Source organism: Stegostoma tigrinum, chromosome 22 (assembly GCF_030684315.1).
Source record: "Stegostoma tigrinum isolate sSteTig4 chromosome 22, sSteTig4.hap1, whole genome shotgun sequence".
Classification (NCBI taxonomy): Eukaryota; Metazoa; Chordata; class Chondrichthyes; order Orectolobiformes; family Stegostomatidae; genus Stegostoma; species Stegostoma tigrinum.
Window position 1 is genome coordinate 43,634,597 of NC_081375.1, and position 17,180 is coordinate 43,651,776.

Genomic DNA, 17,180 nt, shown 5'->3' on the forward strand with positions numbered 1-17,180 from the left:
AAAAATGTAACTCTCAAATCAAAGGTATTCTGTGAAGATTGATGACAAACCTGAAATAAAAGCACAGATGTCACAAGAAACCATGCAAAGAAACCTGCTTGAACTTTTCTTCAGCTACCTGTTAGAAGCTAAGTGCCTGGTCTTTAAAATCAGACAATGGTATAAGGTATTATTTCTAGTGCATACTGGACTCTACATGAACTAACCCCTATTTAAGTTTTACTCCACATCAACCAGGCCACTTAATTCATTATGAATGTAAAAGTACACCAGTGATTTAACTATGACGTGTCCTTGCGTTGTAGTGACAGCATTCCAGCCTTCAAGCCTCAGTCATCATGGAAGGTGTGTTCACAATATAGCCAAACTGGATGACTATCAATTTCTAAATGCCAACAGCAGGCATTAAGACTGATCAGCACATGCTGTGTGCTAGAAAAAAATTACAACCATTACCATCACAGTCGAGATTCCAACACCAAGGTTGTTTCCACAGCAACTAGGGCTCTTTCAAGGGGCCAGTTTGCTGAATGGCCATTGTGGATGAAATTGGTGCCAACAACACAGGGTGTAATCTATGTTCTGACTGGACAAATTTGGGAACTTCCTCCTCGCCCAACCTGTTCTAACGGTTGTGGCACTGTGTGGTGAACCAGCCTTCTGACAGAGAACGCAAGAGAAAGAAAATAAACACTATAGATTGCCACAGTCAGAAGCCAGTTACAAATGTGCCCTTTCAGCACACAGCAAGATAGCTTGTTGTATTAATTATGCATGCTGTCTACTTAGTTAAGTGGGTAAATGGCCACCTGAGAAGCAAATGACATTTGCCATGCAAGTTTGATTAAGAAACATTAGGGTACTGCTTTTGAGCATTATTTTGGAACACTTTCTCTTCACAGACATACTGAAGTCTATAATGATTAGTATTCTTGCTGTGCAAGGAGCACTGCAGTTGTATTTCTCATTGATGTGAGATGCTTGTGAAAATATAAAGCAGTCACCAGGTAATGAAGTTGGGGGAAATCGAACTGAAATGCACTATTAGTCTGACAGAGGCAAACATATAGATTTATCATAAGTCCATAATGAGTAAGAGAGGCTAACATTACATTTTACACTTTTCACAAGCTGAATTACTCTTGTTACAAGCTTAAAAAAATACTATTTTTAAGCAGAATTGCTACAAATTGTGATGTTGGCAAAAATGAAGAAGCATCTTCATATTCCCAAGCAATACTTGAGGTCTTTCTTTCAGAGTAGAGACATAAAACCTTGATTGATCCTTCAGAAAATTTTAAATGTTAGCGCACGTGTTACTGCTTGAAAATTATTTCCCATTGTGACTGTTGTCTGTCCTTTCTGTTTTGTTGTGTGGTTTTCTGTCCATATCCATTGAGTTTGGGTTCAAGGCAGACAGGTCAAGGTGAAGACAAGGTCGGGAACTGTCTTCAGGTTTAGACTTCTTCATGACACTGCTTATTTCATTTTCAGACTAAATATATAATACATGGAATTCAGAGATCTACTCTTGCTGTTACATTATTGAAAGATTATTCATAAACTCTGTTACATAATGCGTGTCAAACTATTTGACAGAGTTCTCACTTATACATGGCTAGACTTACACATAGCTTCTTTGTAGATCTCCATTTGTTTCTATTTATTCCCAGTGAGAAGCAGCTCCTAGACATCATCTCAATATTATTCTAGAGTCCGAAAACTCTTACACAATAATTTACAATCCCTACAATGGGGAAGCAGGCGATTCAGCTCATCGAATCTACAATGACCCTAGGAACAGCATCCCACCCACCAGATTCCTGCCCTGTGACCCTGTACATCCCTTGGCAAATCCTTCTGATTATTCATGAACATTATGGGCAATTTAGCAAGGCCAATGCGCCTAATCAGCACATCTTTGGACTGTGGGAGGAACTGGAGCAGACACAACGAGAACATGCAAACTCCACGCAGACAGTTGCCCAAGAGTAGATTCAAACCCGGGTCCTTGGCATGGTGAGGCAGCAGTGCTAATCACTAAACCAGCATGCTCTTAAAGCATACCCTCTTAAAGTCAATGCTATTTTACTAAGATACATTTCCAAAAGGAATGGCTTCCATAATAATTTTCCCAAATTGTCATTGCCACCCAACTGTAATGGGTGGAAATCCCTACTGGTCAATTCAGGTCTGAACACTTAAGTGATCATGCAGTTTGTTACTGTAACCAATTACACTGCCAAGTTTTAAACAGGTTAGGATCTTATAAAGAGACCATCCCCCCCACTCCCCACCCCGACTCCATCATACCTATTTCCCTTTCACTTGAATAATGCTCTGCACCATAGAAATTAGGTCATTTTTACTCAACTCTCTGTAGTCTCTTCTTTTGTCCAGACAAGCTGCAAGAAGTGCTCATTATTTGACCCTGTAAGAACCTCAATTGGTGATGGAACAGAATGGTCATGCTAAAGGTTTCTCATCCAGAACTTAATTTGGATAAAACAAAGAAGGCAGTCAGCTTCTGGCCTGCCATATTCCACCTTATTAAACTCTTTTCCTACCACTCGGCCTGGAGGACTGCAGCTATCACAAATACTTGGATTTAGAGATTATCCCTGTCCCTGATACAGAAGATTGAAAAAGTACATGCCTACACCTGTTTCCATTGCTTTCTTTCTGCTGGAGCAGATCATTAATTCCTCATCAGACATTATGGTTTGAGCATTGCCATTCTACATCAAAGTTAAAAATCACACAACATCAGGTTATGGTCCAACAGGTTTATTTGAAATCACGATGAAGGAGCAGTGCTCCAAAAGCTTAAGTGCAGTGAAGTGCCCTGCTCTCTCACTTCACCTGATGAAGGTGCTGTGCTCCAAAAGCTTGTGATTTCAAATAAACCTGTTGGACTATAACCTGGTGTCATATGATTTCCTACTTTATCCACCCCATTCCAACACCAGTACCTCCTCATCATTCCACATCAAGTATGGCTAACCAGGACAATCTCCTGTTCCTACCACCTATGGCAGATAAATTGCACAGATTTACAGTTTGATAAATCAACCTCCTTGTCCATTTTATGAAAGTATCTTGCATCGCCATGAAGCCTGGAATGTAATTTGAACCTGGACCTTATGGTTCAGCAGGAGGAATACTTACTGAGGTATAAGGCTTTCGTAAAGCAAAATATAATTTTCTGATTTGCACCTCTTTCCATTCCTAGGATGTGTGCTAAAATTTCAATAGTTCAGACTGGAAACTGTTGTCATTGTTTATCAGGATGGATGAACAATTCCTAAAGTGATAATAAAATGTGAGGCTGGATGAACAGAGCAGGCCAAGCAGCATCTCAGGAGCACAAAAGCTGACGTTTCGGGCCTAGACCCTTCATCAGAGAGGGGGATGGGGAGAGGGAACTGGAATAAATAGGGAGAGAGGGGGAGGCGGACCGAAGATGGAGAGTAAAGAAGATAGGTGGAGGGAGTATAGGTGGGGAGGTAGGGAGGGGATAGGTCAGTCCAGGGAAGACGGACAGGTCAAGGAGGTGGGATGAGGTTAGTAGGTAGCTGGGGGTGCGGTTTGGGGTGGGAGGAAGGGATGGGTGAGAGGAAGAACCGGTTAGGGAGGCAGAGACAGGTTGGACTGGTTTTGGGATGCAGTGGGTGGGGGGTAAGAGCTGGGCTGGTTGTGTGGTGCAGTGGGGGGAGGGGACAAACTGGGCTGGTTTAGGGATGTAGTAGGGGAAGGGAAGATTTTGAAACTGGTGAAGTCCACATTGATACCATATGGCTGCAGGGTTCCCAGGCGGAATATGAGTTGCTGTTCCTGCAACCTTCGGGTGGCATCATTGTGGCAGTGCAGGAGGCCCATGATGGACATGTCATCTAGAGAATGGGAGGGAGGGTGGAAATGGTTTGCGACTGGGAGGTGCAGTTGTTTGTTGCGAACTGAGCGGAGGTGTTCTGCAAAGCGGTCCCCAAGCCTCCGCTTGGTTTCCCCAATGTAGAGGAAGCCACACCGGGTACAGTGGATGCAGTATACCACATTGGCAGATGTGCAGGTGAACCTCTGCTTAATGTGGAATGTCATCTTGGGGCCTGGGATAGGGGTGAGGGAGGAGGTGTGGGGACAAGTGTAGCATTTCCTGCGGTAGGGAATGCTACACCGCAGGAAATGCTACACTTTTCCCCACACCTCCTCCCTCAGCCCTATCCCAGGCCCCAAGATGACATTCCACATTAAGCAGAGGTTCACCTGCACATCTGCCAATGTGGTATACTGCATCCACTGTACCCGGTGCGGCTTCCTCTACATTGGGGAAACCAAGCGGAGGCTTGGGGACCGCTTTGCAGAACACCTCCGCTCAGTTCGCAACAAACAACTGCACCTCCCAGTCGCAAAACATTTCCACTCCCCCTCCCATTCTCTAGATGACATGTCCATCATGGGCCTCCTGCACTGCCACAATGATGCCACCCGAAGGTTGCAGGAACAGCAACTCATATTCCGCCTGGGAACCCTGCAGCCATATGGTATCAATGTGGACTTCACCAGTTTCAAAATCTCCCCTTCCCCTACTGCATCCCTAAACCAGCCCAGTTAGTCCCCTCCCCCCACTGCACCACACAACCAGCCCAGCTCTTCCCCCCCACCCACTGCATCCCAAAACCAGTCCAACCTGTCTCTGCCTCCCTAACCGGTTCTTCCTCTCACCCATCCCTTCCTCCCACCACAAGCCGCACCCCCAGCTACCTACTAACCTCATCCCACCTCCTTGACCTGTCCGTCTTCCCTGGACTGACCTATCCCTTCCCTACCTCCCCACCTATACTCTCTCCACCTATCTTCTTTACTCTCCATCTTCGGTCCGAATCCCCCTCTCTCCCTATTTATTCCAGTTCCCTCTCCCCATCCCCCTCTCTGATGAAGGGTCTAGGCCCGAAACGTCAGCTTTTGTGCTCCTGAGATGCTGCTTGGCCTGCTGTGTTCATCCAGCCTCACATTTTATTATCTTAGAATTCTCCAGCATCTGCAGTTCCCATTATCTCCAATTCCTAAAGTGCCCAGGCTCATGAAGCCAGCAACGGCCATAGCTGGAGAAGTTAGATATTTGCATTCATTTTTACTTGTCAATCTTTTCTATGCCAAAAAGAACAAGGTCCTACTCCTCATGGTTATTACTGATTATATTCATCGGATGCTTTCACGCCTGCCTGGGCAGAAAAGCAATAAGAAATCATTGTAGTTTTCCTCTTAAAATATTCAGAATAATATTCAGGCAATAAAAGAGAAAACTCTAGATTAGAACTTTACTAATAAAAGAATGTCATTAGATTCGGCAGTATCTTCATGCAAGTTTTTTTGTGAGTGGCTGTCAAAAGCTGCATTTAAATTTATTAATATTCTTTACTCATGTGATGTCACACTCAGTGGTGCTTATGACTTACTAATTTCTATTCAGCAGTGATGGATGTGTGAAATGTCTAAATTATTAATGATCAAAACTCACTCTTCACTGCTTAAAGAGGGTGGGGAGTTATGTGGAAGTTTAATTGTACTGTATAAATAGCTTAGCCTATATTATCAAATTTCCCCAGCGTCCGTACAAAGTTGTTTTGAAGCCTATTATCAGCTAAGTTCACATGAATGCCTTCAATTCCTGGTTAGTGCCTTCATTTAAACAATAAACCCTGAATAAGGAACACAATGGCAGGAATTAGATATGAATTCACATCATTCCTAGAGCTTTACATCTTTGGAGAAATAATTTCAATCACTGCACATGGTCATTCTTGTTGTTTTTCAGCATGTTCAGTTTTGATTCGGGTTCATTTTATAGTCTGTACCTCATTTTTTGGTAGAGTCTTTGTTTAAGAATAGAGAACAGAGATAAACAGAGGGCTTAAAAATCTTCTCAACAAGTATGAAACAATTACCATAACTTAGTGTAAAAAATGGTGCATGAAGCAAGAAAAGTTACATGACAAAAAGGTCCCAGAGAGCGACTTCATGAGCATTGTTAAGGGATCAAAGTGTGGGAATTAGTTATTATCTTATGAATGTGTATTTACCACAAAATCCAGTGTTTGCAACGGCCCTAAAAAGCTGCAAATCTCTATTCGGAAAATTCTGGAACAACCAACGATTTACAAGTGATCAGAATGGGCAGGATTGGGGTCGGGTGGGAAAAAGAAATAGTGCAGGCAAATTTTCAAATGGTGTAGAATTGAATAGAAATGCTGGTAAAGGATTAACAACAATTACATTTCCAAGTTTCTAGCACTTTCATTTCCAACATTATTATGAAACTTAAGTAGTCCACACTGAGAACTGTTACCATTATTATCAGAATAAATTGACAGTGTTACTTTTTAGTGTCAAATTATAACTTTTAAAGATCCCAAATCCCTGTTGCTTGTGAAAAGAATGAAGCCACAGATTCCATGATTTAAAACAGAAGGCTGTTTATTATAAAATACTCAAATACAGAAACTATTAAATACAATCTTAGCTGACTATTGATTTCATATAACCTCAAATCATAAATTAAATATGAAATATTCGAGAAATTGTGGTCCATTCTGAACCATAAACTAAATATTCAATAGCACTCCAATTAAGACTGATCTCATGGATTGTTTCAGCAGTCCATGCAGTATTTAGGTCATCAAAATCAATCAAAACATCCTTCAAAATCAGTTCTCCTTAGAAAATATTTCAGTTCCTCTCCTTCTAGGAGCTAGCCTTGTGGTCGGCCAACAGCTGAGCACAAACAACTCAAGATATGATTTTCACCAAAATGAAATGTCTACAAAGCCTCCTCAACTCAGCCTACATGGCACAGACCCACTAATATTATCCAAAGTAACAGAAAGAGTTGTAGCAAAATATCTCAGCTTCGGGATCTTACACCTGTCTTCATTAGTACAGTACGACTGGAAGCATCAACTGACATCATCAAGATTGGATGACTTGAGCTCCTTCATCTAGTTGCCAGCATTTTCAGTCTGTCCAGTTGTTTCAATTTCCAATCTCAGTTTCGGTTTATGGCTTCTTTAGAAACTGGATCAGTTTCTCTTCTCTGAGATAGATTCTGCAACATCTACAGTTCCCACTGAGATAACAAGGTGTAGAGCTGGATGAAGACAGCAGGCCAAGCAGCATCAGAGGAGCAGGAAGGCTGACATTTCGGGCTTTTTCTGAAGAAGGGTCTAGGCCCGAAGCGTCAGCTTTCCTGCTCCTCTGACGCTGCTTGGCCTGCTGCGTTCATCTAGCTCTACACCTTGTTATCTCAGTTTCTCTTCTTGGTTTCCTTCTGCACTTTCCATTTAGGGTCTGCCTCAAAGTGCAAACTCCATCACAATGGTTTGTCAGTTCCTGAAGTGCCCAGGCTGGTGAAGCCATTGTGAGCATTGCTGAAAATGCTGGAGGTTTGATTTCACTTTTGCCTGCTGTAGGTAATCATTTCTGTGCTGCAAAAAAAAACACACCTTCCTCATGGTTGTTGCTAATTATACTCATAGAATGTTCTGGAAATTTGGAATACGAAGAGTGGTTCAAAAGGTAAATTATGTAGAGTTTGGATATAAATTTAACATGATTGAAAGTCTTCCAAAAGCTGGGACCTGAAGATAATAGAGTATTATTATTAACATGATATTGCAACTGCCTTGTCATTTAAAATATTTTTGAAAATGAATAATACTCAATGTTTAAGTGTACATCAATTCTGAACAATACTCGTTTGTTCAGGCAAGGATATCAAGCAAAACGCAGAAAAACATGGAAATGGATCTTGAGATCAATGACGATTGAATAGGTAGATGGAATGATTCAAGAGGCTATTAGGCCTAATGCAGTTTGCATGCCCCGTTGCAACAAGATACAGTGCTCTGGAAAGAATGTAAAGTAGAGCAATTAGCATGAATCTGGCTTGGTTTCAGATCCAAGAGCTTAGAGAATAGAACGTAGTCCTCAAATGGATCCTTTTCGTCCGATCAAAAAAATGAGGCAAGAATATTATGTAAAAACTTATTTCGTGAAAGGAAAAGACAAGACACAAATTAGTTAACTGTTAATCTGAATCTATAGCCGAAAACAAGTAGAGACGATGGCACCAAGTGAAAATAAAACAAGTTTAACACTGAACTTAGTCAAGGTATCTTTTGGATAAAATGAGATGCGTGAAATAGATTACAGTGATTGGGGTAATGGCATGGTAGCTGAAATGGGTGACTGTTTATTGAAGGCAAGAAGCAATGGGGATTGAAGACAGAGGGAAATTTATTTGGTTGCGATCTTTCTTCATGATTAGGAGGATGAGAACTCAAATCCCAAGTCAAGGAATGTAAGATTTCACCAAATATAGATTGTTACCTCCTTGTAGTAAGTGCAGAATGCAGCATTATTTATAGAAAACATGAAACCAAGATTCCATTTCCAGCCTTGATTGATTGTAAAATGAGTTCCACAGTTCCGATTATAGAGGAGTAGACAGTAAGGTCCAGAGTCATGATCAGGTGCATTTCCCGACAGATATCAATGAAGTTTCATTGAAACGTGTGGCTAAAGGTCGAAATGTTAATGATGTTCTCATTATACAGTGGATATACATGCCACAATCCCTCCAACACACTACAAACTGGCAGAGAGACTATCATTCAAGTTCCTCATGCCCATTCCTTCCATTGCAGGTGACACACCAACTTTGTGCTATTTGTAAACTTCATGAATGATGTGTGCAGTCAGTGCTAAAACATACTGTTGAGTCACCGCATTCTCAGCAGAGGGGCCAAGTTTGCATGAGGCTCGCATGACCCATAGATAGCTTGGATTGTTTAAAATATAAGGTGAATTACCAGTTGGAATTGGTACTGGAACCATTTGTGGAATAAAGTCAGAGATGGGAAGGAGTGAACTGTAGTGCAACAGTGAAGACAGCAGTTGAAAACACGCTCTAATGTTGCATAGATGCAGTGAGGAGGGTAAATCATACTTTCAAGGGTGTATTGGGCCTTTGAAATAAATTTGTGAAGGTGGTAGGACTAGCCTGATGTAGAGAACAATGCTGTGAGCCAAATTCCAATACTGTATACTGCATAAAGGAATATATTATAACAAATTAAATATTGCTTCATTTGAGTTGAATATCACATTCATAGATTTGCTCAGAGAGAGTGAGGGTGTTTTAAGCAGTCAGTGCAAAAGTATAATTCTAATGCTGTAATTTCAGGGTTAAGATGTCAGCAATGACACATTTTCTGAAACTCAAAGAAATTACTGCTAGATATCCATCATTCTTCAGATAATTGCCTCAATATGTGTTTCAACAGCAGTTTGTGATGTTCAGTGATACACAGGAAGCCATTCTAAAACTGTGATAATTATGAATGCTGTTGACTTGGTTCAAACCAGCAGATGATGCATTCACTTGTGTGGTTTATGGTAATATGCTTTCCGCATCAGCAGACCATTTCTACTCTCAAGGTTCCTGACACCCATTCCCTGTGAATTTCTACTGAGCCAACATAACAAAGATATCTTGCAGTGATGTTGATCGCATATTAAAACACAAGAGTACAAGCAGCTGCAACCTTGTTACAGGGAGAGGACTTTTTTTCAGATGACTCATTCTTGTTTCAGTTTTATCAAAGCAGAAAGAAGCAGCTGTTTGAAGTATAAAGGCAGCATACCTTGCAGATATACACAGAGGCAATACATTTCTACAAATTATAAAAGGGTTATCTCACCTGAAGAACAATTAATCTTCATACTAATGGCATCAACAGCATTCTAAACAGTAATAACTAAACTATATTGAGTAGCTTAGTAGTAAAAACATTAGTGTAGTGATTATGTTATTAGGATAGTGCTTCGTAGAGGGCAAGATCACACATCACCATGCCATGTTGAGATTTTCAACTTGTTTTAAAATAAAAAATAGGGCTACTGTAAAATTGATCATGAAGCTATGTGATGATTGTAAAAGCAAAATTTGTTTGCTGTTGTCCTTTAAGGAGATAAACCTGCCATCTTTACTCAATCTGACATCTATGTAATTTAAGTGTTATTCAAAGTGGCCTCAAAAGACATTAGTTGCATCAAGGTCCATTGTGTCTCTCAGAACAACTGGAGCAATAAATGCCAATCATTCCTGTGACATCCGCACCCTGTGAAAAATTATTATTTCAATCTGACTAAGTGCGCTGACCAAAGGTAGTAGAGGCAACCTGCTGCAGTTGACTGGCATGCAATGCTAATCACTGCATCCACATGGTTGGATATATCCTGCCACCATTCTTTTTTCTGCCTGGGCTTACTGAACCTACTCGGTCTAAATTGTATGAGGAAAACCATTGGGGAATCTCATGAGAAACAGTATTTGTCTTATGTGAGATGCATTTGATTGCACACGAGCAATCACATATATTTACATCAGTGAGATAGATCTTGTTACTGAGAATATGAAGAGATTTGAATGGTCCACCAGTCTTCCTCAAATTCCGAGTTGTTCTGTCCCTTTCCACCTAAAGTCCTTATGCCATCATCAGACTGGGTGGATCTTAATGGAGTCTTCAGCATTAACCCTTTAGGAGCTATTACCTTATGTAACAGAACCGAGGATACTAGCAAGAGTAAGAAGGGTCAGGATTCTTACTTGCTGAAGATGTGCACATATTGTGTGGGAATCAGGCCAAATTCTGCACCATTCTATACACACTGTTGTCAAGACTCACAAAATGACAATATCTGCTCAGGTAATCTAAGGAAATACTTGCAGAAATTGAAAGGCAGAACCTTCCCCAAAATATAAAATCTGCATACCCCAAACCATGGATATAATCTCAAAGTGTAAAACATGTAGAGGCCAAACCTCAACACAACACACAGAGGTGAGCTATACAGATATGAAGCAGCTAATTGTAACCTTGACAAAATTTTGAGATGAACTCTGACTCATGGAAAAAGTGGAAGGAACATTTATGACAATTGCTGATGACTAATGCAATTAGAGGCCTGGAACAGCCATAATCATAAATAATAGTGCAGAAAGAGCATTCACACATCACTCAACAGGCCCGTCATACGAGGAGCACTTGCAGACTCTGGGTCTGTAATCAGTCAAGTTTAGAAGGATGAGGGGGAACCTTATTGGAACTTACAGAATCCTGAATAAAGTGAATTTGAGGAAGGTGTTTCTACAATTAAAACCGACTAGGGCCTGAAAGCACAGCCTCAGAGTGAAGGGACGATCCTTCAAAGCTTAGATGAGGAGAATTTCTTCAGCAGATGGTGGTGAATCTGTGGAGCTCACTGCCACAGAGGGCTGTGGAAGTCAGTGCATTGAGTGTATTTAAGACAAAAATAGATAGGTTCTTGATTGGTAAAGAGATCAAATCCTGAAACCAGGGATAATCCACAATGGGCTATGGACTCTCGTGAAACAGCATTTTGTCCACGCAGTCCTGTGTAGACCAAAGATTAAACAAAGGACTATAGGAGATGTTAAACACCAGATGAGACAGTAGGATGGCAGCAGGTGATATATTTATGATATGAATCATCATAAAAGGAGGATAGCACCAAAATACTGCAGTTTATTGCAGTCAGGAAGAAGAATTTGGAAACTAGTCATCTCTGGATCCAGGTCCAAATTCAACTCGAGTAACAACCAGCTGTGTTGGCAGTTCTAAGTTTTAGTGAAATTGTAGAGCAGTATGTATTGAGAGAGTCCTTAAGTTGCATTCAAATTGTAGAGGGTTTAGAACTTGCGTCAGTTTCAGTCAATATTTTCTAGAATTTCACCAAAGTCCCCAAACTAGACATAGGAGGATTCATCCTGGAGAGGGGATCATGTGAATTCAATAAACAGACAAATTTGAGATTCAACCAAACTCTGTCATGCACCTTTCATTCTTGAAGCTTAAGTACTATCATGAGGGACTGCAGAGAGGGAATGAAATTCATGCTAAGTGTAGCTAACAGCAACAGGCAAAGTCTGTGGCTAAAATCAATGAAGAAAATGACATTATGTCCGTAAGTTTCTACTTAGATTGCTCTTGTATGAAATTTGCTGACAATTAAGGAACTTCATGCGTTTATATACTGCCTTTTTAGACCACAGAACATTCCAACTACTTCACTGGGTAGTCAGTAACGTATGAAATGCAGCAGCCAATGTCAATCCAAGCATGTAGGGACAATATTCTGATTGCATGACACATTCAATTCCTCTTTTCCATGCAGTCACAACATTCATATATTACCTTTGCATTTGCCTCCAGGTAGTTGTACAGCACATTGACCGAAATGGTGAGGTCACCTGTGTTGAATGGGTAAGACCGATTCCAACCCTGAGGCCCAAATTTGCGTCTCTCTGCCACAACTGCATGAAAATAGCAAAGAGCAAAGAGAATGCTCTTGAACTCATTCTCACGAGCACACATCTCCAATGTGTCCTGAAAGATAAAAAAAATACACCAATACAATTCACTGGAGATGGAACACTTGCCAGTAATTTTTTTTGCCTACTCAGCAAATCATAGAATTGGCTTTAACAGGTATGTGGACACAGTTTAACCTAATGCAGTCAAGTTCAAGTGGCACCTCCTCTGAAAGATACAAACTATTTTGCATATGTATTTTTCAAACAGCTTTACAGCAACATATAATTAATCATTTTATAATGAGTTCTAGGAAAGAATTATTTTAAACTTTTCAGAGTTAGTTACAGGTAACAAGCTTTTACCTAAATTGAGACAATATGACAACATGAAATTTCAATCTGTTCAAACACCTGTAAAATGTAAACATGCCCTTAAACTTTGAGATTTTTTTCTTGGTTCCAGGATCGAAGTGGAGGAACCCTGCTGCCTGGTTAACAAGTCACAAATATCAACCAAAAGTGCAATATCTTCACTTTTTTTAAAATTAGAGTTATGTTACCTTCTTCCTAGTGTCAGCATGTATTCAAAAGAGAAAAAAAATATAAGGCTATCAATGGAAACTAAATTCAAATGCACATTTTGGCATCTCATTTATAGCATTCAGTATGAATCCAGCAGCTCTCAAAAATGAGGAAATATCTACGTTTTGGAAACTTTTCTTAGTCAAAATAAAAATCAAAGCAATAAAAATCTCAACTTCCAAAGCAGCTGGATTGAATGTACTTCTCAGTGATTAAAATGCTAAACAAATACATACAGTCACCAGTATATCCTGAGTTAGCATAGGGATCCTGCTCCCTCTAGGCAGAGAGTAAAAAAGCAGTGAGGTTATTTGTCCTGCTCACGGAGTGGTAGCTCACGAGGATAAAGGTGTATGCGCACACAGGATTAGATTTGGTTCTAAGATTTAAGTGCCAGAACCCAATACTGAGGTTCTCAGAACAGAGATATAGGACACTGGAGGATACATGCTTCTGTGAAACCATCCAGCACAAGTCAGCCCTATTAGGAGAGTGGGTGAGAGAACTGGAAGGTCAACCATTAAGTAAAGAGGAATAAAACTCAGAATGAGAAAAACAAGGAGAATGGATACTTTGTCCTCAAATGTGTCTGTTCACTGCATCAAACTTCAATGCTGAAAAAAGTCATCATTGTTCATTAGGGCACATAAAACTATACAATGCTATTAATGGAAGTAAAGAAATACAAGTTATAACATGTGAAATTGACAGTCTCAAATGTAAGGACATGCATTGTCACGCTTACTTAATGCATTGTCACATTGCTGGTCACATTTAACATTGTCACATTCTTTCAAGCACTGATACAGTGGAGTGTGATTGCACTAATTTAACATTTTAATACTGTGGAATATGTTTTCTACTGCTAATCATATTGACATGATTCAATGAGTTCTCTGAAGTGTGTAGTGATGAGATGTAATACTGCTGTGATATCTGGGACAAATAAACTAGATAATAGTGTTCTGTAAAATACTTTTATTCTAGAATCTCAAATTAAGCAGAAAGGAATTACTTTTGCAATCAGGTAAGAAAAAGAGATTCCCGGTATGTAACCTCGTAAATACCTGATTGAAATTATCCAGAGATTTGTGCAAGTTGGCATGCATCCCTGTTGGTGGTTCATTGGTGATCTTGATGGAGTTTTCCAGGATCCCCTGAGGGATGATGTGGCCCTCAGGTGAGGGAGCTGGCTCTGCACTGATGAAGACACGGAAGTTCTCATGGCTGCCCTCGCTATGCTGCTCCATTTTCTTCTCCAGAATACTGAGCCACTTCGCAACCAGGTGGATATTCTGAACAGGAACAAGTTGAGTAAACTGATGGGAATTTAAAGTTAGTATTTGCATAGTTAATGAAAATGAGGCAGCTACACTGATGCTAGCTCAGGTTTCCCTGGTATTCTGTTAACATGTACAGTTAACAGTTGCCTCATTTGGGCAGTGGAGAAAAGGACAGATTACAAAATGCCCAGCAAATTACCTATTTGAACAATGCTGACAGACTGCTGTACAAACAAGATGTCACTAAAAAGAAGCATTTTAAGGTATATCTTGCCGAGCATTTCTTAAATCTTTTCCTAGTCATTTGTCTTATCCCTGCCATGTTGCTCTTGAACCTTCACCTTGGCCTTTGCTAACTGCAGGTAAAGAATGAGTAAGTTTTCAATGTCTGATCTTCAACCAAATATCAGAGCCACCAACACTGAGCAACCTCTCCAGGAGAGGCTTTAAATCAAAAACCATTTAGTTAAGAGTTTGCCTTCACAAAAATAAAATCAAACCTCTCCTAGAACTCCAAATTACATCATTACCTATGCTGGACGTGATAGCCAAGTTTCATTAACATATTCTTTTCTCTCACCTATTTTTGACTCTCACCTATTTCTGCATTCTTTATTTGACTTCATAGTGTATCTGACTATTGGATCAGAGCATATTTAACTTGTGAGAATACTAGAGAAAAGAGAAACAGTGAAGTAAGACCACACATTCCCCATCCCATAAAGCTATATACCACAGGAAAACTTGTCAAACATGCCTGGTCTCAATCTTTATAAATTGGAGAAAGTGTCCAGCACCAGATTACAGCCATTTAGTGAAGCAGCCACAGAACTTCCCCTTGATAGTGTTGTTAAATAAACAAGATAAAACCTTATTGATTTCTGCCTCCTAATTATTCCCCCCACTGTCCCAGCAGCACTCAAGTAGTCAAATAAACAAAGACTCAGCTGCTTAAAGCAATATTGTAAAAAAAAGTTAAAGAAAATATATTTTCATTAAGAAATTTGCTCAAGAAGGATGTCTCCTATGGATAACAAGATAGCTCTCAAGCTGGTTCTCCGGAGCAGGCTCCGTTAGCAAAATTTTGATTACTGCAATTCTACCACTCCAGGAAAGACTCAAAGTTTGAGGTACTGCTATTGGCTCAAGGGCCCGTCATCTGTACCAGCCGACAATTCCAATATAGAATGCAAGACATTAACTCTGATACTTGGTATCATCTGGTTTCATACCTACTTATTTGAGTAGACATTTATAAGTCATTGGGAATGTGCTGCAGGAAACTACTTATGAGTGCACTGCCGCATTTCTGCTATTTACTTGTTAAGGTGCGAGGATATGATTTTGACGCGAGTTATAAGCTAGGTAATAAAATGATTATGTCTGACACACTGAGCACATTATCCAACCCACACAAAGACCATGACATTCATTTTATCTATGCACTGACAATCCAGGCTACAAAGTTGAAGATTTTCTAATGGTTGATCTAGTATGTTTTGTTTGGAAACAGTATGAACAGTTCCAATCTGCAGCTACTGAAGATGAGCAATGACATAAATTGCAAAGGATCATTATCCAAGGATGGCCTGATGGTACGAAAGAAGTACGTGATAATATTCTTTCATTTTAACCTTACACAAACAAATCTGGCATATCACATGAAGTCATTTTCAAGGAAAACCAAGTCCTAATACTAAAAGACACAATATCATAGCGTGATGCTAAGTTACTTCAAGGACACCACTTCAGCAAGGCATTTGATAAGGTTCCCCATGGTAGGCTCATTCAGAAGGTCAGGAGGAATGGGACAGAGGGGAACTTAGCTGTCTGGATATAGAATTGGCTGGCCAACAGAAGACAGCGAGTGGAAGTAGAAGGAAAATATTCTGCTTGGAAGTCAGTGGTGAGTGGTGTTCCACAGGGCTCTGTCCTTGGGCCTCTACTGTTTGTATTTTTTATTAATAGACTTGGATGAGGGGATTGAAGGATGGGTCAGCAAATTTGCAGACGATACGAAGGTTGGAGGTGTCGTTGACAGTATAGAGGGCTGTTGTAGGCTGCAGCAGGACATTGACAGGATGCAGAGATGGGCTGAGAGGTGGAAGATGGAGTTCATCCTGGATAAATGCGAGGTGATGCATTTTGGAAGGTCGAATTTGAAAGCTGAGTACAGGATTAAGGATAGGATTCTTGGCAGTGTGGAAGAACAGAGGGATCTTGGTGTGCAGATACATAGATCCCTTAAAATGGCCACCCAAGTGGACAGGGTTATTAAGAAAGCATATGGTGTTTTGGCTTTCATTAACAGGGGGATTGAGTTTAAGAGTCGTGAGATCTTGTTGCAGCTCTATAAAACTTTGGTTAGACCGCACTTGGAATATTGCGTCCAGTTCTAGTCGCCCTATTATAGGAAAGATGTGGATGGTTTGGAGAGGGTTCAGAGGAGGTTTACCAGGATGCTGCCTGGACTGGCGGTCTTATCTTATGAAGAGAGGTTGACTGAGCTCGGACTTTTTTCATTGGAGAAAAGGAGGAGGAGAGGGGACCTAATTGAGGTATACAAGATAATGAGAGGCATAGATAGTTAGTTGATAGCCAGAGACTATTTCCCAGGGCAGAAATGGCTAACACGAGGGGTCATAGTTTTAAGCTGGTTGGAGGAAAGTATAGAGGGGATGTCAGAGGCGGGTTCTTTACACAGAGTTGTGAGAGCATGGAATGCGTTGCCAGCAGCAGTTGTGGAAGCAAGGTCATTGGGGACATTTAAGAGACTACTGGACATGCATATGGTCACAGAAATTTGAGGCTGCATACATAAAGATCAATGGTTGGCACAACATCATGGGCTGAAGGGCCTGTTCTGTGCTGTACTGTTCTATGTTCTATGTTCTATGTTCTATGACACATGGGCATTGAAT

General features: G+C 40.5%; 1 protein-coding gene across 3 annotated transcripts in view; it reads right to left on the reverse strand.

Annotated features, from left to right (window-relative positions):
* The window catches only part of LOC125463674 (dynein axonemal heavy chain 9-like), a 453,254-nt gene that overhangs the window by 48,774 nt on the left and 387,300 nt on the right, over positions 1 to 17,180 (reverse strand). For all 3 annotated transcript variants that reach the window (XM_059653804.1, XM_059653803.1, XM_059653805.1), the window contains 2 exons: positions 14,044 to 14,271; positions 12,276 to 12,467 (listed from right to left, as the gene is read on the reverse strand). In XM_059653804.1, the coding sequence (XP_059509787.1) occupies positions 12,276 to 12,467; positions 14,044 to 14,271 (420 nt within the window). The remainder of the gene's footprint in view (positions 1 to 12,275; positions 12,468 to 14,043; positions 14,272 to 17,180) is intronic.